Below are 20,073 nucleotides of genomic sequence, written 5' to 3' on the forward strand. Positions count from 1 at the left end.
AGGGTCATTCAGAAAAGGCTCCCTGAACTTTGAACTGTATCTGCAAAGTGAGATAAACAAGAGCCATATAAATACCACAGCCCTTTTCCCCACACTGTTTCCTTCTGCAGCGGAGCCAGGCAGAGCTGCCAAGAAGGGGGAGGAGAAAAGGGTAAGTGTGCTGGGTTTGCTGTGAAAGAGCTTCATGACTTAAGATTTGGCAGAGTGTTTGCTTGTTTCTTTGGCTGAAAAGGCTGACTGTGGAAATTTCCGTTGGAAACTAAGTTGAAAGTTGAAATATGAAGAGAAGTATAAGGCAGGACATGGCTCCCCTGCAGCTTGCAGGGCACACAGCTGTTGCTGGGTGCTGCATGCCAGTGCTGCAGAAGGCTGCTGGAAAGGCAAGGAAGGATATAAAAATGTCATGAGAGTCTCATGTGTTCATAATGGATATAAGGGCAGGCTACTTTCCTGATGTGTGGAAAGAATGGAAAAAGGCTGTGTTGGTATATACTGGACCGCAGTTTATTCTCCAAAGTACTTTACCTAGAATGTCAGGAAAGAACTGTCAGGCACAGCTGGATTTCACAAATGCAGCAACAAATCACTCTTGCTTCAAAATGTCAATTATTATTAATCTTTTAGGCTATGACAAGATGGATGGAACATGTATTATTAATCAGAATCTATTGTTTCCAAACTGTTTTGTGGTCACTGTGAGACTTTGATGTAAGTGGTGAAATTGTACAATTCCACAACCTAGGACATGTTGGGGAGCAACTTTATAATTTTAAGTATTTCTTGATAATATGTGTTTAAGCGAAAACTGAGATGTTAATGGAATAAAATGAAAAGGTAATGATAGAATTTCTTATATGCTTTGATTTTCATAAACATTAACTGAACTAAGTATGGATATGAGATTTTATAAGATCTGAGGAGTCCTGAAATTCAGTTTCCATTTCTGGTTTTTGCAAAATTGTTTCTGGTGCCTGACTTCTTCATAGTTTTTTCTCAATGGGATTCAGATACTCCAGACTGACTTGTAAAAATTTTGAAGTATTTTTTATTATTTTCTGCTATGTTCTGTAGCACTTACTGTGTACTGAGATCTGCCGTTGGTGCATGTACTTTTAAGAGAGTGGAATTATCTGTAACTGGAGTGAACTGGTCTAGATTCTTCCTGACATAAACAGGCTTGCTACAATTTATTTAAAAAAACAAGAAACAAGGCCACTTTAAAATCACTGAAGTGTTAAAAATGGTCAAAAAGAAATTACAGAGAGAAAGATTAGTAGCGCTGAAAAAAAATCTAGTTATTCTGAATGTTTACTTTGTAGCTGTTCAAACACAGTAACAAAAAAACCCACAAAAACCTTCGAGCACCACAAAGAAAAAACACCTACCTCTATTAGAGAGGAGCTCTACTGAAAAACCAATGAAATTGAGCAGTAAACAAAGAGCTCAAATTTTTTCTCAGAGGAGTTTGTTTCTTTTCTTTTCTTTTCTTTTCTTTTCTTTTCTTTTCTTTTCTTTTCTTTTCTTTTCTTTTCTTTTCTTTTCTTTTCTTTTCTTTTCTTTTCTTTTCGAGCCAATATGCTGCCTTGTTTTCTTAAGGGAATTTCAGAGTTTGAAATTTGTTTAGGCATTGGCCTTACTTTGTTTGTTTTGTCTCTTGTCAGGTAAAGCCCAGCCATGTGGGCACGTCTGGGGCTAGTTCTGGCCCTCTGTCTCCTCCCAGGAGGAGGGACAGAGATCCAGAACTGCCAGGAGGCCCCAGAATGGCGTATTGGGGAGGAGGACCCCATGTGGAACTCCAGAGGCTCGGTGACAGTGGTGGCTCTCCTCCAGGCCAGCTGATTATTGTGCCTGCGGCAGGCTTCCAGGTAAGCGTGGATCTCGTCCCGATTTTTGTTATCCAGCTGAGAATGCTTCGTGTGCCCTGCCACAGACGCACTCAGATGGACTCTAGCTGCCCCAAATGCCACCATCCCAGCTGGCATGTGTGACCCAGTGACCTGGCTCACTATCAGCAGAAGGGTTCTGTGCCAGTGGGCAGGATCCTTTATCTCTTGACCTACTCCTGACTGGCAGATCATCTTCTCCAAATTAGCTTTCCAACATAATAAATAGTATGATCAACTTGACATGAATGAAACCCAAGCCACCGGCACACCCAACAGAAACAGCAACAGATGATTAATGCAGCAAAAATGATGAAGCTAAGAAATACTGCAATTCTTTAACATTGTTAGATCACCTGAAATAGAGAGATTTGTGATCACTGATTTCTTATGTAAAACCTGTAGGGGAAAAAATAAACTAAAACATGTGCTTTTCATGTGGCTTTTCAGCCTACGTTCAGAGATCCAATATATATTTTAAAAATCCATAAGCTAAGATAAATACTGTCCTATCAGAAAATTGATGAAGCATTCAAGGAAGTCATCAGTGTTAGGTTTTCATCCAAGACCTGGGACATGGGTGCTCTATTTTCTAGAACTTACTCCTTGCAAATAATTAGCTATCATGACAGTAACAATAGCAATAAAATAATTTCAAGCTGAGCCAAACAGGAATTGCATAAAGCTCTTATCTTTGATTCATTTAGGAATTGTGAAATTATTTTGGTTTAAAAATTCATAGTGCCAGTTTCAGATTTGGATTTTAGTCACAGTGAGAACACCTTAGTTTGCCCCTCTAGGCTGCACTTACATATCATAATAGGCGTTGCAAATTTATTAAGAATTTGATTTTAAAACATCTGTGGCTTCATCAAAGTTAAAACTGGGCTTTGTGTTTGGCTTTCAAAGTAGTTGGGTTCGGTTCTTACATTTTAGAAAAAACTGAAGAATGTTCCACATTCTAGACTGTTTCTCATAGCTGAAAAATAAAAGTTTTCTAGAGCAATTCTACAGGAAAAATACAATCGAAATGGAAGAAACTCCACATCATACAGGTCTAATAAAAGCAAGATGGAGCATATTAACTTTTGTGTCAAATCTCATGATTCTCTAATGATTTATGGTCTTGCTTCTTTACATTCCCACTAGTTTGGAGGACCTGCGAGTAAAGTTAGAGAATGAAGGATTGGTCAACATCTCGTATGTGGTTGTCAACCATCAGGGAGCTCAATCCCGGAGGGAATTTCACCTACTGAAAGAACGTGTTTCAGACTACATTACTGTCTACCAGCAAGATGAGCACCAAGAGGATGTGTGGACTACTTTAAATGGAAACAAGGATGACTTTCTTATCTATGACAGGTGTGTGCTTACAGACAAACATGGGAAAATATTTGCATGTATTTTGAGTAATGATTTGCAAATCTCTATAACATGTCATTGATATGCAAAAAACAAAGACATCATGCTCAGCTTCTAAGCTGAACTATGTGAAGCGCTAGTATTTACTGGAAAAACAAAGTTACAAAAGCAAAATCTGCTTTTACATAAGTAATTTTTGAATAAATATTTTTTCTTTATAATTGCCATGGATTTAGATGAACATAAGTGAGTGAGAAATTTGGTAACATGTTCATTTTTTGGTAGCATATTTATTTTCATATAACTTCATTACATCCATGCATGTCAAAGTGGAATCTTTTATCTCATGGAAACTTTTTGAGGAGAGTTGTTGAAAATGCCATGTAGATATAAGGAAAAATTAGGTAAAACATTAGGTAAAACTTAAAACTTCAGAAGAAAATTGCTTTTTGATATAGGATTCTTCCACAAGTATATTTTGGCAGCACCAGCAGGAACTGTAGCTGAAATCCCAATTTTTTGATTTTGATGTGATGATAGTTAATTGAAAAATCCTACACTTCAAACATGTCTATCCTTGTTACTTTATATTACTGTGATGAACATTCCAAGTTCATACTAAACCATAATAAGCTTAATACAGAGTTAGAAAGTTACTCCTTTTCTGTAATATGATGAATTTGAACAAATTAGCTACATGAGGTTTGTGGGATGAAGCTGGCAGTGGAATGAATGATCTTGAATGTTACAGCAGCAAATATGCCCAAGTAAGGAAGGCTGATGTCATACAACAGACAAAGAGAGCAGTGCTGTATTTTGTCTGGGACGGGGCCCAGACACCTTGCTCAGAGCATTTGGAAGGTTGACCAGGTCTGTGCTCTTGACACACAGGGTATGTGTACATTATGAATTCGCTTAGCACTAGCCTGGCCATGATCTGTGATGGGTCTAGGAATCTCTGTTCTTATTGTGCCTTAGCCACACAAGCTTTGCCTGCTGCTGGTCCTAAACATGCAGTCCGCATATGGGGAGCTAAGGCCAGGGGACTGTGTGTTGGCACTGAACAAGCTGCCCATGTGTACAGGTTCTGGCATTTTCTACAGCTCCTCTGAGCAGATCAGTTGTTCAGTCAAGGGCATATCAGAACCCTCAAGTGCAGACAGGAGGCAAGCAAGCACTGTAACAATCCCCTCATGCACAATAAATCAGTAATGCAGGTGCACCACAGTGTCCATCCCAGTTAGAATACCTGTCAGGCTGCATAAAAACACCTGGTTAGGGTGCAGCGACCACTATGCAAAGAACCCTTCTCATTATCCCAATGGGTCTGTAACAAGTGCACCTCTGCCAGTCTTTAGTGCCACTCTAGGACAAGGCTTCTGGCAGTGCAGCTACCACATCAGCCAGAAATGATGCTTCGCATCCTGTCCAGTGCAGCTGAGCAGGCAAGCATTGTAAGGAAGATACTGGATTTGCCTGTGAACTGGAACAGAAACACTCCTTGTGGAACTGTACAGTGTGGGTGGATTGGTGCAAGTAAAGTGAGATCATAAGAAAAGGGATTTAGTTGTAGGTATTTGTAACCACAGAGTCCTTTCTCTCCTTAGATGCGGCCGTCTCGTGTATCATCTGGGTATGCCCTACTCCTTCCTGCATTTTCAATATGTGGAAGAATCTATTAAGATTGCATACTGCGAAAACAAGTGTGGAAACTGCTCTTACATGGTATTTTCTTGTCTCATTCTGTGTATAATAGAAAAGTGGATTTGATTGGTATTTAAAAAATTATTTCAGTGTGTTTAATAAAAAAATATATGATTTTGAATTTACATATTTCATGCATCTTGACAGATAGCTTTTAAGCATTTTTCTAAGCAAATGATATTTGATTTTGAATAGACTGATTGCCTATCTGAATTCCTGTCCTTGATAGAAATGCAAGTAATTGTCAGAAATGTAATGCAATCTTGGAGAGTAATTCTGATTGTAGAGCTATAGAGGTAGTGAGCAATTAACTACTCTAATTTTGTGGGATGGGTAAGTACATATTTTTTTTAAACCCAGGAATCAAACTCTAGCTGGTTTGTGTTACTATTTATTGTAGTTTGCATTTAAACACAGTCTACAGGAGTTATTTTAAAAAAGTGATAATACAAGGTGACAAATTATTGTTACTGCTATAAAAGAAGGGTAGCTTTCTTTAGTGAATCATTCAAGACCAGAAATACTTCTAAAGATTATCAAGAAATGTATATACTTCATGGAAGTTCAACAAAAATAATAGTTTTTGATCCCATTGTGCAGCATTCTAGCTAAATGTAGACCATAGACAGGTCAGATGTAGGATCTAGGATAAGAATAATTGTTATTAGCAATTACTGGAATTATAATTGCTAAAAAGCCCTGTCTAGTTGACAGTGGTGTGACAGCACAAGGCTATTTCTTATATATTCATATGTTCAGCAAAATAGCGCTAATAACTTAAAAGTGTCTTTCATGCTCTGCAAAAATGCCAGTTAATCTTTTACATCTAGTTTAATTTAATACAGTGCCCTGTATTTAATGCAAGCGTCTGTTTTTCAGGAACCTGATATTGATGGTGTCTGTGAAAACATCACTAAAAAAGCAGTTGAAGAGTTGTCAGAGATAGAACCTGAGCCAACAGACCAGCATTCCCAGACCAGCCCGCACAGACATGGACACCACCACCGCCGCCACCACCACCGCCACCATCACCAGGGCAGTCGTGATCCCAAACACGAGAACCACCAGGCTGCTGCTGAAACTGACAGACATCATCCTCACAGCGCCTGGCGCCACAGGCTTTTTGGCCGTCACAGACACGATCAGACAGGTAGTCAGGAGCACGTAGACACTGCCCCTCCAGGAGAAATTGTGGAAATTCCACAAGATAAAAAACTACAAAAGAAAGGGAAAAACAGCTGCAAAAGCCAGTTAACCTGAAATTGGCAGACAGGATCAGACTCTACCTCTGGTAGCTGATCCTGTCATTGTCGACACCTTCTGTTTGAAGAGCTAGGGAATTCTGTCACCTGACAGTGTCGCGGAGCGCTACCAAATTCTTGCAGGTGACACGGGCAGCTGGCAGCAGAGGATGTCACTGAGTCTTGACAGTGCCGTCTGCTCTCTGCTGCCTGACATTCATCACCAGCAGGAGCAAGTGAAACTAGTGACACCTGACAGTGACAGGAAAAGGCAAGGAACTGATCCTGAAAAACAAACTAAACACCTTCCAGAAAAAAGGGAGTCACACTAGCTCAGTTAATATACTTGCAAGAGCAGAAAAATGAACAGATTAAGTGTTTTTGTTGCCCCAAATTCAAAATTGTGCTGACAGGTATGGGAAAATTGCAAAGAAGGGTATTTTTAGAGCAGCACTCTTAGAATGATTGAATATCTGTCTAATTCCATCAGTGAAAATCTTCATGATCTAAAGGAATTTGGTTGACTCCTAGTTTGTTTTTCAGTTCCACTGGGAAGGTGTCTGCATTCTCGATTAATTTGTCTTTCTTGTTTCTCTTCTAACATTCTGCTTGCATTTGTGAGGACAGGAGCATAAACTATGACCTAGGGGCTCCTGTCTGAGGTTTTGCAGTCAAGAACAGAAGAAAACCAAGACAGATACTTTAATCATTTTACATTAGGAAGACAATGGATTTGAAGTTTGTTTTTTTTTCTAACCTGGGGATACAAATCATGTAAAAGCAAAACTTACTCCTAAGCAATGTGACAGAATAATTCCACATAAAAATGTAATATATAGACAGTAACTGCTTTATTTTTAAGTAACAGATTGATATACTTAACTTTGACAAAGCTTTTTTAACAAAGCTAAGAGCTTTGTGGCTCTTAGGTACAATAAGAGTGTCCATTAATGCATACTGCTACAGCATGTAAAATCCTACTGAATCAATTAGATCATCCTGAAGTGAGAAATAGCGTCAACAACTGAGAGTCAGAATCAAAAAGAAGGTGGGATGAAACAAGTTTAATCTTGGTGTAATGTTGATCTTTGTTTATAACAATGCTGAATTTGATAAATCTGTACCAATTAGCAATCCATATCAATTAACATAATATACCACTTAAACTTGTATCACTTCTCTGTCTATAGCCTAGCATTCCTAATGTTTGATTAACTGAATGGAAGTAAATCCAGTTGTTCGAAGGATCCTGGATGAAGAAGAGAATATTCATGAAAAGAAAACTGCTATGAAAGCATACACCATAATTAATGACGGTTTAATAGGGAAATTACTACTCCTACAAAACCTGAACCTTTTTATTGTGAATGCTGATTAGCAAGAGAGTAGCTTTGAATACATACAGAATGCATGCCTTTGGAATGTTTGACAAGAGTGTTTTCAATAAAACATACTTTCTTCATATCTTGTTTTTATTTTGAGATGCAGAATTTGAAACACTGAAATACTTCAAGTCATTTAGTCAGAATCTCCTCCGTTTGAAGGGCAGGTCTTGACCTTTATTAAGACGTTGCTCCAAATCTCTTATGGTGTTTCGTAGAATTTCAATTTCCTTGTTTTTCTCTTCCTGGAGATGCTGCAGCTTCTGCAAAAGTACAGGCAAAGGCTTCATTCTTAAACATCACATAAAATTGTGTAACAATTTGTTTTGCTACTGCAAGTAAGATATATTCTAATAAGAATATTTTCCTCAGTATTTTGTATCACAAAATTACAAAAACTATTTCCCCAGAATCCTGTTTTTCTGCCATCCCAAAGTTTTAAGCCTACAAAAAAAAAAAAAAAAAAAAAAAACCCAAAAAAACCAAAACAACAAACAAAACTCAAACCCCAAGCATATGCAGAGTATTATATCAGTGTCACTGATGTCAGATCTAAGTTTCCAGGTTAACAATTCTGCAGTAAAACAACCTCACATGTTGCTCTTCATTGTTGCTTTCCTGCGGTAGTATCAGTATGTCAAGAGCCATGACAGTTGGAGCTGATGATCTTAAAAACCTTTTCTATCTTAAATTATTCTATGATTCTATGAATTGGGTTATGTAGAGGTGGGAGGGGCGTGTGGGAGAGAGCACATGGAGAAGCCCCAGGGAACTCCTGTTTCAAACACCCTGGAACAGTATCTATGTGCTGCACCCTATGAAAGCACCTACCCTTCGATAGATACTTTGTGGCAAGACTGAAGCGTCTGAAAAGGCCTTGGTGGTCTTATCCTGAGCTCTTGCCAATTTAGCATTGAACTGAAAGAATCGGGCAAAGACAAAACGGTGAGAATGAACGGGGGCAGGGGAAGGTATATTAAATATGTCAAGCATAATTTTCACTTTTTATTAATTGTATTCTTTTACCTGAGAGTAGTAGCAGTAAGCCTTTCTACTAAGTCTAGAGAAACAAGGCTGCTTATATTTATTTTAAGAAGAATGCAGTTACAAACTGTATTTCTTTAAAAGAAGCCTCAAAGTTTTGCAAAAGTAGTACAAACATGATCAACTAAAACCATGTAGATAAAAAAGATGCTTCTGAAAAAAAGAATAAAATTGAAGGCTTCTCAGCCTCATATCTACATGAGGAGAAAATACAGAAGGTGCTAATATCCTTCAGAACCATCATTCTTCTCTTACGTTCCAAGGACAAGTCAGCCTGAACACTGCCACATCTTATTTCTTTTTTGTTGTGTGAAAGGTTTGACGTATTTCCTTAATTCTTTCTTTAATGAGAGTGTTTTAAAACATGAGCAATGAAATACATGTTGAATGCTCTCGCTTCAATCTCTGCAGGATTAGAAATTTTTTTTTACTTTTATTTTAAAATATATGTATTCTCACCATTCAGAAATTAAAACCAAGAAAGTTAAGCAGAAGACATTGTTGCATTTTTTAATAGCTCAAAATCTAAAACTGTTTCTAAGTAATTTAATTTGGAACAAGAAGAGAGCCACCTTCAGTCTCCCTACATAGTAGGTGGAACTTGACTCCTGAGCAGGAGTCAGTTACCATTGTGGAAGGGAGTACCTGCCACTGATCCTCATAAAGACAATAAATAATTAAGTTTTCTAGATTCCATCATATTACTTTGTTAAGTACTAATTAATATTTTTTCACTACACAGTCTCTTTGAAGTTTACCCAATGCCCAGTTCATCTTTAAGTCAGCTTTGTAACGCATACCTCTATCTGCAGTTTAATTATTTCATTCTGCTTCTCTTCATTTTGAATTTTCAACTGTCTAGTTAGCTCTAATATTTCCAGTTCTTTTTTCTCTCTCTCTTCTCTATACTCCATTTCTTTTACTTCAACTAGCAACACAGTAACACCAAAATTATTATTATAGTAGATGAAATAAAATAGATGAACATCATAAAACATCATTTTCCAAATTTAAAAACTTTCCTGAACATCAGGTAAACATTTCACTGGAAGACAATTCAAGCAAAAACCATACTGAAACTATATGAAAACCACACTGTCCTTTTAAAAAGACACCGGTAAGATGGTGTCTTTTTTAAAAAGGCATATAATTTACAAAAACTTTCCTTGTTTTCATATGGATGACCAAAAAAATCCTACTTTTTAAGGTTATATCTCTAATGGAGCAAATGAACATAGAAATCAGTTTTTTCCTCACTGAAGTACTATTTATTTGTGAAAATAATGTTCTACTCTCCTGAACACAGATAGAAGATTCAAACAGCAATCTAGCTTACAGTTCAAAGGTTCCAGTTGACACTTAACTCAAAATTTCATTCCTTCTGATCTTTATGCCCACATTCCCAGCATTTGTTCTATCTATCTGGGAGTTTCTGCTCATCCTGTGTTGCTGTACTATTGCTTCATTACCACTGTCTGCTCTCTTCATCGAAAATAAAATTGTATTAAACACTGCCCACTTCTAGCATTCACATGTTTCCACCAAGAAGTGGAACTCATATTTATCCTAGACAAAACACAGCATCTACAGGTGACACATTGCTAAAGCATTCAGTCTTCAGAGAACTTACATTTTTTCCTTGTATCGCAATTCAGCTGCGTTATTTCTAATTTGTGGTCTTCCTCTTTGTTTTTAATTTCTGTCATGAGTTTCTCAATTTGATCCTTATACTCCTGTGAAGGTAAAATGTTTTGTAAAGATCTTTCAGTTTCTGTGCTCTTAGCCTTCTGCAAAGCACAACCATCATGTAAAAATATACAGTACTATATAATTCAGTACTTGTTTTATCCTCAGTCTTGTAAATTTAAATGCCCAATTACTTACACAGTCTGGCTGGAGTCCACAGATTAAAAACATAGCAGATTTCATTGTATTACAGCTATCTGTTAATATAAAATTGGAAACTGTACTTCTTAGGAGAACAGGCAAATGGAGAGGTAATATTCCCTTCCAGAGAACAGGATCTGACACAATGATGCAGTTAGTTAAGGGACAACAGTTTCACCTTTGTGGGTTTTTGACTCAAGGATTGCATGATTCAAGTGTGTGTTTTGTTAGTATTGCTTGCACAAAGAATTCACAATTCCATGTTGGCAGCAAGAGACACATCAGTGATACCAGCAGCAGTGATGCTACTGCCACTGACGTTCAAAGTTTGAAGATGCCAGTTATAAATTTACTCCAGTAGGGACTCCAGAATTTTCAAGGAATTGTCTGTAGCTGCCACTATTGAGGTGCTGACTCCAAAGCTCTTGTTGCAGCCTTCTGACAAGATTGCCACTCACCAGAGCAGTGCCTCGGGACACTCACCAAGGCAGTCACTGACTGGGGATCAGGATATGGGAACGTGGTCAGGCGCCTTCAGAATGACACCAGGAAGTCCCACCATGCTCACATGTGTTTAATAGGTGAAATAATAGTTTATCATATCCTTCAGAAGGCAATACTCATTTTTTACTTGAACAGTCAAGATAATAGCTCTACTGATACTAATATTTAAGTTTAACTTATAGCACAAACACAGGCAAAGGAAATCAGCAGTGAGATTCCTGATCCTAAACAGATAACACATCTGCACTCTCCACACGGAGAACTATGAAAACAGAGAACTATGACTAGTGCTGCTGGTTTTACCTCCTTTGCAAAAATGAGTGCCACAGATACAAAGTACAGAGATCATATATGGAATTTATTATGAGGTACAGATAAGAAATAGAGACTTACAATCTTTGTAATATTTATTCCTCAATAAACTGGACAAAATTCAGACCACGCCTGATTCTCTGGCAGCGCAACCAGACATCTTCAATGTGAAAATCCTACTCCCACATGAAATTTTTTTTTTAGTGCAAGGGATTAGAATGATGATGATGAATTTGAATTTAAAGCTAAATACAGCTAAAAAACCCCGAGTGCATCTTAAATTGAGCCAAAGTTCTCAGCACCAAGGAATTTTGACCTCTTAGTTCTTCTACACCTTCTCACATGGAAACTATCATGAGAACAATCCTTCTCTTTTTACACATGAAAAATATTAACAGAAGAGCACTAATAAGAGTATCAATAGCAGATACTAAACAAAAAGATGTACAGCATAATAGAGATGCAGTGTTATTCCTTTACCTAAAGAATGATAATTTGTGACATACCTCTTCACAAGTCTTTAATTTATCTTCCAAGATGTGAATGGTTCCCCTCAGTCTATCATTTTCATCTAAATAAACAAAAACTATATGGTACACTGCAAAGTACATTTTGACAATTTCTTTAGCATGAAAGAGGAATAAGGAAATTACTTGTGTTTTTTGACTTTGCTGAACTTTGAGGAACTATTTTTGTAGACATAATCATCGTTACAGAACCACATACTGTCTGTTTCCATTTTTTTAACAAGAAAAATCATAGTTTAGGTTTAATCATAACATTTACTTGGTATTACTACTTAGAACTTTCTTTAGGCTTCTAATAAATGATGCATTCAGGAAAATTTAGATGCAAATTTCTTTGACTCAGGAAATAAAAGACTATTATCATGGCTACAACAGATTCAAATGGGAAGATACAAGTTCTTCAGTACCTGTTTCCCAAAAATCAGAAAACTATGCAAACACAGAATTTAAAGAAAATAGATTTTTAAAAATTATTAGTATCAATTTAAGTATTAAAAACATCTGTATACTTCCAATGCTAGAGGTTTATTTATATATGTTAATATGCCTTGAATGCATAATCGTTATAAAGTTAACTTCATGGTGTGCTGCTGAGCTGTAGTATAAAAATATAGTAAACACTTATTTTTTTTTCAAGTAAAAATGAGTAGTTGTCAATGTGGATAACAGCAATAACAGCAATAGTTGTTAATGTGGATAACAGCAATAACAGCAATAGTTGTCAATGTGGATAACAGCAATACATTTAATAACATTGTATACTAAGAATTAAGACTCGCTGGTTTAACACAGTGATAAAAACTGCATAAACACTTGAATAGTCTACAATCTAACAGCTGACTGATACTTTCTCACCTTTTGTAAAATTGCTTATGTTATGCTACAATGAATTTAAAGCACAACTATAGATTAAAAGAACCTTCCGGAGGCAGTTACTAAGTAAACTATGGCAATAATGGCAAGAGACATTTATTACTGCGCACGATTGATTTAAGAAATTGTTTTTTGTTTCTCTTTGCCTGCCAGTAAGTTTCTGTGTCTGAAAAAATTCAGTAAAGTTAAATGAAAAAATTAAATGCCTGCTCATTCGAAATTACAGTACAGCATATATATAAAATAGCATTTTTTGCCTTTACCTTTCACGTTACACTGGTTTTCAATGGTTTGTGTTAGACCCCTTATCACATTCTGTAGAGCACTGCACTCTGAAAGAAATTAAAGACCCAGTATTTTTGAATAGTGTCTTTGCAAATTTACATTTTGTTCACAAAATTTTATCAAATATTTTGTAATAATTTTCGTTAAATATTACTCTAAGTCTTTTTACTGACTGTAGAGATAATAGATTATTATTACATGGTTACTGCTTAATTTTAGCTTTTAGTTTGATGATAGATTAAAATCAATTTTATGAAGCAATACAAACAATTTCATAAAAGTATTAAATGTTTGTTTCTAGTCAGAAAACAAGTATCTTTTTGTTTTCTGGGCAATACTAGAAGTTTTCCATATCAGCCTTCCAGCAATTTGATGTATTTAATGAAACTGACTTGCTTTCCTGACAGCATTTCTTTGGCAATTTTCTTTTCAACAAGACCAAGAGAATCCACTCATTGCAGTCTCTCACCCCTTTTTTACCCCTTTCTTGATGCATATAACATTCATCTTATGGCTCAACATAAGCTTTGAGAGATTCAGAATATGTGCTATGGTTCCATTATCTCATTTTATACAACAGAATTATATATGCAAGCTCCTATCAGTTTACACAGTTGTATTTCATAATTTTATTTTTAAAACTGAATTTTTAATATTCAAATACCATGCGTACTTCCTGTAATACAGGATTTGGTTTTCATTAATATGACTTTTATCCTTTATGTTCATTGTAAGTTTATCAGTAGAGTCACAAAACTGTCAAAGACTGAGAACAGCAGAGGCTCTACAACAGAGGTTGCTTACTTTTAAAACTTCTCTTTCTCTTTCCTGAGGACCACTGTGTTTCCTAAATGGCTTTTCATTTCCACAACACATCAAAGTTTGCTAAATAAGTTATTCATCTTATCAAACCAAAGCCCTTTTGAAAACTGTCTATCATACCGCTGAAGACTACATTACAAGTGAGGAAGATGAACTAAGATCCCAGCTAACAGGTTCAGTTTTCCGCTCCGTCTTTTTGACCGTCAGCCTAATCTTCCATCAAGTTTTTTCATGCAGCCGAGCACGTTAGCCAGACACCTTTTTCCGTTCCGGGTTTCCAAAAAAACACAGCAGAGGGAGCACGAGCAGCACAGAAACATTGCCTGCCCCTCAGTTCCTGTGCCGGATCAAAAGCAACTGTGGAAAAACCGTATTCACAGTCGGAAAGACGAGATCAGCATGCCCGTCTGTACCAACTAGTTGTACTACAAATTTCCTCCCATTTGAAAATGTATGGAAATTAACTCAGATGCTTGTAATTCATGCACAATTTGGAAAGACATCTGAGTCAACAGTAGAGCAGCAGCTAGTCTTTAAAAAGAATCACAATTTTTTAAGTGTAAGCCACTCTTTTGTACAGTCCCAAGAATATCTGCTTATCTTTCTTATCTTTAAAGGATATATCTTTGCAAATCTCTTATGTACTTAATTTTGCGACTGGAAAAAAAAAAATCCTGGGAACCAAGAAGTTTTGCTTGCCTATATTAAGGAAGAGAAGCAGAACTTAATATTTGCAGCCTTGCAGATCACTGTCATAGCCTCTGTTATGGATCCTGTGTAGCTTATTCCCTGTAAGGAATACTGCCTACATAAAGAAAGACTGAACAGCATAAGTGTTCATCTGTATTTATAATTGATTTTTTAATAGGGTAATTACATCAACCACTTTTTCCTTTAACACCTTAGAAATGCCAAATAAATAAATACACAACCCTGAAGATGCTAAATAGAACCTCCTTAAGTATTTCAGACAAAAATGTGCTTTCTTTTAGAAAACTACATTAGAATTTAATTCAGAACTGTAGCATCACAAGAGTCTATTTAGACACCACAGAAAAGGTTTAAGAGTAGAAAATAAAGATGTCAGACTTGTATCTAAAATGGATCTGCAATTAAGTACACAAAACAAAAACTGGTTTCTTGAATCTCATCTTTTTTTTAAGCAAAGAACGTATCAACAGAAAATGATTAATTTATGATCTTTCAGAGAGTGTATATGCAGGCCAATCTGCCTTTCTTTTTCCATGTTATCCTGGATATAAGCGTTTCACTGCCCTCTCCCTTGATTTTTAGGTGTTTCCTTGTTCCTTTGTCTTTTTTTTCAGAATTTCCAATCTCCTTTTACCATGAACAGTTCTAGGAAAGACTTTTGACAAAGGTTTTTATAAAGAATTTAACTATTAGATGCAAAAGTTTTATTACTCTGATTCTGAATACCACATATGCTATTACCTCTTTTGAAGGGTCAGTATCAATTTAATAAAGGCACAAAGACCATTTCTATCAATTGCAAAAAGAAACATAAAAATAGTTTAGAAATGTTATAGACTTACTAATTTATAATCACTACACCAGCGTTTCACATATTTTTGAAACACTCTTAATGTCATCACTACTATTCACAGGCTCTGCTCATCTAACATGTTAACTGTTTTCCTGAAGGTTCCTGTGATACTCTCTGCTACAGTTTCTGTCAATTTTCTGTCCAAGGCTTTTTTTTGAAACTCTACTTTATGAGCACCAATAATGAATACAGTTCAAAATAATAAACTTACAAGCATTTCATGTCCTGATATTTGAAGGGTTTACCTTATTGGTAAGCGCATTAATCTAATAGTTTACCTTACTGGTAAGTACAGACTCACAGAATCACAGAACCACAGAAAGGGTCCTTACTGGGTTATCCCGCCCAACCTCTGTGCTCAGGCAGGCCATCCCAGAGCACATGGCACAGGATTGCACCCAGATGGTTCTTGAATGGCTCCAGTGGGGGAGACTCCACCACCTTTCTGAGCTTAACCTAACAGAGCAGCTGTGATAATTGTCTTTATTTCGAAATAAATTCTATCCCTTTGGTGTCTTACTCATATTTTACTTCATTATCATCAAATAGCTTTCAGAATCACCTCTTGGATGTCTCACACTGTTCCAATTTCCCGCTTTTCACTTCTTTTTGTCAATGTTACTAATATCTCTGCAATTACTCTTACTCATTGACCACGATCCTTGTCTTACAGCAGTTCTGTCTCCTGTCTATATCGGCACTATTCCTATGACTTCAATATTGTTAAGGTTTGTTTTTTCCTGACTATCCCTGTTGCTGAAACATTAGTTCATATTTCAGGCTGATTGCTCTAGTATTTTTACTTGGACTTCTGCCACCCATGCTTCTTTTTTTCGTCCTGTGTTTCAAAAGAAGCTCCAGAGCCTGTTCTCTTCAGTTATATCAGCGTTAACTATCTCAACAAATAATTTCTCTCTTATCTCATGAAAGCGAGGCAATACTGTTTACAAAGCTCAAATCTCTCTTCTGACTTTGATCTGTTTTCAGTCCATTCCTCTTGTTGCAGTCATCCCAGCAGTTCTGGTTTCCTAAGTTGTCTCTTTCATTTTCTCTGCTACCTTTTATATCATAGGTTCTATAGTAAGAATTATTTCTTCTTTTTGTCCAACTTTTCCTTTCCTTTTTTACAAATTGTTTTATATCAACCCACTCCTTTCTAGTTTCATCAATAAAGAAGCCTCTTCTGTTTCTGAGTGACTGTCCTGCACTGTCTGACTTTTGTGCTTAACAGAGAAACTAGTGTTTCTGACTCAAACCAAAGTTCCATCCACTTCACTATGCCACTTCACAATACACACTATGAGATAATTCAGGAAAGATGAAAAAAAAGCTAGATAAATGCTATCATTAGTACATCCTCTCAACTTCCCAAACAGAGAATGAAGGGGACAATGAGCGATACTGTCTTTGTGTTTAAAAGTTTGTTGTTTTAAATTTTTTTTCCATTTTTTAAAATTAATATATACTTCTGTTATGCACAGGCTTCTGTGGAACTGATTTAACTTTATTTTGTAATGTGTGGCAAAGTTCCTCCTTTTGTTAGCTTTAAATCAATATACAAGTTTTATTTCCATCTAGTTTTTTTATTACATTAGAAAATTAATATTCTATTCTGTAATCACTTTCTCTGTGCCATTCACAATTTTACAGCTATGAGTCATATCAGCTCTATTCTTTACCTTGGCTGAAAAATTCCCAGCCAACGAGTCTTCCCTCAAATGTCCCAAAATTGTGACCAAACTTGTGAAAGCCCCAGGTGCATTTTCCCCCATGCACCTTCTGGGTGTTTGGCTGGACACAAGTCCATCTCAGAAAGAGTATAGATGGTGACATTGAAAAAAAGGCTGGAGCAGATTCAGAAACAGCCATCCCTTCTTCCCATGGGAGCTGCTTGTAAACAGAGGTTTTTGCCCTTGGCCTATGCTGCAGTTGTGTGACAGGCACACACTAGACCCTGGTCATGACCTAGGGAGTGATTTTCTGGCTTGACATCAGATCTGCCTCTTCACTTGGGATTAAGTAGAGATCCTTGGGCCATGTCTGGCCTTTGTAACCATTTCTGAACTCCATTCTGACTCAGCCTCCGGAGTCACTCTCATCAGTACAGACTTGTTTTTTAATGTAGACTTTTGGCTGACCGTGGCAGTCCTCGCTGGGCCAGCCCTGCACGGGCGCAGTGGGAGTGAGCCTTGCACGGTTAAGCCCCTACATCCATGGTCTTTGTTACAGGAGTAGTTGCTGATTCCTTGTACCTTGCTCCCTCCTAGCAATACCAAGCCTTGCCTCCTTCCCTGTTACCTTTTCCAGTTGTGCTATTGTCTATCTTGAGATGTGTGGACCAGAACATGACATAAAAATCACAGACCTTACAGAGTCACAATGCTTATTTCTCTTTTTTTTCATCATCCTGCCTACCACAGTGTTTGCTTCTTTGTCTACTGATATTTTAAGAGAATACAAATATTTTAAGAGAATAAAAATATTTTATGAGAACTGTTTAGAGGACACCAAGACCTCTTTCCTGAAAAGCAACCGACTAACATCAACCATTGTTTATAAAAAATGCCTCCCATTTGTGCTGCTACTGGTCTCCATGTCCCCCGTCATCTTGTACCATGACTTTTTGGTCTATCTGAAGAGATTTATCATCATAAGCAAACTTTACTCACTCAATAGCTCAGTTTCCTTGCTCAGTTTCTGATTATGCTAAATTATCCAAGTCCTAGTGAAGATTGAAATAAAACCCGACTGGCAATCTCCCTCCTGTGTGAAACTAAGTTTATTCCTACCTTGCTTCCCAACTTTTAGCAGGCTGACTTCCCAGAGATGGAAGTCCTACAAAAGATGCACATTTCAGCTACTTTACAAACTACAGAAGAATAAGCAACCACAAATCCATGCTAAGCACTAGATATTGTTTCTCATTTCAAATACTCATCTGAAAACAGTTCTAGAATAAAACAAATCTTAATTTTATAGTTTTCCCTGTAATTCCTCCTTTGTTTCACAACTTTTTCATTATGATTATAGACTTGTAATTCCCACTTATAATGGTAAATGAAGTTTTATTAGCATCCATTGAACAGTCTGAATCCTCATAATATTAATATAAATATTAGTATTTACTATGAGATGGATTTCATTACCATTCAGGGTTAGGCATTACTGCTTTTTCCATATTTTTTCCCTGTTATTTTTTATGGCTGAAAATAATGGAAATATCTCTCAGAATTTCTTGAATACATGCAAAAATCATACCTATCTAATAAAGTAACTTACCCTCTTTTACTGATTCCTCCTTTGATTGGCTTAATGCTAGCAATCTGTTACATTTTTCCAGCTGATGAATCAGTAGGTTATTTGCATCATTGATTTCTGATATTTTCTAGAAAATTGGAGAGGGACTAACATTATATTAACATGTTTTAAGTTTTGAGTTTTAAGTGAATAAAAAATTTAACAATTCCACAATACTGCAGTCCAAACCTGTAATATTTCCCATTCAGGATATTCCTTTATATAGAAAAATGATACTAGACTTGAGATCCTTTACTGTTCCAAGTTTACCCTGCAGAACTAAGAATGCTGACTTACATAACGAGTTATAAACTATTTTCCTCTCAGTCATACAGCCCAGAGTCCGGGTCAATCCCCTGCAAGGTTCTTTCTACTGCTTTGCATATGAGGCTGTCAACACTCTTGCAGAGCAACAACTTGAACAATATGTGGGAATAGGAACTGGTATAATAAGTTTATTCCAAGAGAAATGCTAAATTTATTTCAGGTGCTCCTTTTATACTACCTCTAGTATGGATTTGCTGGCCAGGAATCAGCAGAAAGCTGATCAACATCAGTCTAAAAGAAACGCAGTACTGATTTTCTTCAGAGGGTCAATCATTGGAGAAATGACCCACACATAAGATAAAGGAAGATCAATGCATATGGAATGTAGGAATTCATGCTCCTGATAAGGGAATGACATTTTTCTAGGACAAGGAACAACTTCTGAAAGGATACCCCAGCATTAGACCATGTGGTCTAGCGAGGGGAGGTTGGAACTAGGTGGTCTATAAGGTCCCTTCCAGCCAAAACGATTCTGTGATCCTATGAAAGCAGTGCAATGCAGTTAATCTTCAACATCATCTTCCAGAGTCTTCCTAAGAAAGCCAGTTTGGCCTCTGGATGATTAAAATCCTAGCACAGAAACAAAGGCTTCTCAGATTTCACTCAGAGTCCACTCCTATGTCTCCAGGATACAGTCAATACAAAGAGCTTTCCAAAGGAAGTTGGTATTACAAGGCATAACAGTAATCTGATACAATTTAACATTTTCAAAAAAATTTTGAAAATGTCACACAATAATTATAGGTGGCAGTCTCAACATTTTTTACCTTCTTCACTTACTTTTTCTATCTCTGAGAAGTCATATAAAAGCTTATCAAGGTTCACTATACTGGTTTTTTTCATAGTTTCTTCATCACTATGATTCATTTATTTCTGGATCGTATAATCAAATGATGACTAGATATATGTAAAAAAAACCTATAAATTAATATATTTATCATTAACGCGACATAAAATCTAAGGCAAAAATGTAAGAATAACAAAGAAGACTCTTTTTAAAAATTAAAACTATTTTTGCATTGAAGATAAACTTCAGTCTATTTAAGATCTTGCATTTCT

General features: G+C 36.5%; 2 protein-coding genes across 3 annotated transcripts; one reads left to right on the top strand and one right to left on the bottom strand.

The window, feature by feature from the left end:
- The first annotated feature begins 95 nt into the window (after nucleotides 1-95).
- On the top strand, nucleotides 96-7,652 carry SELENOP (selenoprotein P). 2 transcript variants are annotated; one of them, XM_058824346.1, is made up of 5 exons: nucleotides 96-151; nucleotides 1,662-1,865; nucleotides 3,033-3,245; nucleotides 4,853-4,970; nucleotides 5,829-7,652. In XM_058824346.1, exons 2-5 carry the CDS (start codon nucleotides 1,675-1,677, stop codon nucleotides 6,489-6,491), a joined length of 1,185 nt encoding a protein of 394 aa, XP_058680329.1. In that variant the 5' UTR covers nucleotides 96-151; nucleotides 1,662-1,674; the 3' UTR covers nucleotides 6,492-7,652. The 2 variants fall into 2 exon arrangements, with proteins under 2 accessions (XP_058680329.1, XP_058680330.1); XM_058824347.1 differs by having other exon boundaries at nucleotides 5,829-6,473.
- A 60-nt stretch (nucleotides 7,653-7,712) lies between these two features.
- On the bottom strand, nucleotides 7,713-19,881 carry CCDC152 (coiled-coil domain containing 152). The gene is made up of 8 exons (XM_058824348.1): nucleotides 19,795-19,881; nucleotides 18,670-18,775; nucleotides 12,983-13,051; nucleotides 11,826-11,890; nucleotides 10,247-10,349; nucleotides 9,417-9,544; nucleotides 8,404-8,490; nucleotides 7,713-7,835 (listed from the first exon to the last, which is right to left on the bottom strand). Exons 1-8 carry the CDS (start codon nucleotides 19,879-19,881, stop codon nucleotides 7,713-7,715), a joined length of 768 nt encoding a protein of 255 aa, XP_058680331.1.
- Nucleotides 19,882-20,073: the final 192 nt, after the last annotated feature.

Source organism: Ammospiza caudacuta, chromosome Z, assembly GCF_027887145.1.
Source record: "Ammospiza caudacuta isolate bAmmCau1 chromosome Z, bAmmCau1.pri, whole genome shotgun sequence".
In the NCBI taxonomy this organism is placed as follows: Eukaryota; Metazoa; Chordata; class Aves; order Passeriformes; family Passerellidae; genus Ammospiza; species Ammospiza caudacuta.

Coding starts and splice junctions, on each gene's coding strand:
- CCDC152 (XM_058824348.1), bottom strand. CDS start 19,881: ATGAATCATAGTGATGAAGAAACTATGAAAAAAACCAGTATAGTGAAC. Junction 18,776..19,794: donor ACTTCTCAGAGATAGAAAAA/GTAAGTGAAGAA, acceptor CCAATTTTCTAG/AAAATATCAGAAATCAATGA. Junction 13,052..18,669: donor GGAGGAATCAGTAAAAGAGG/GTAAGTTACTTT, acceptor AATTTCTTTCAG/AGTGCAGTGCTCTACAGAAT.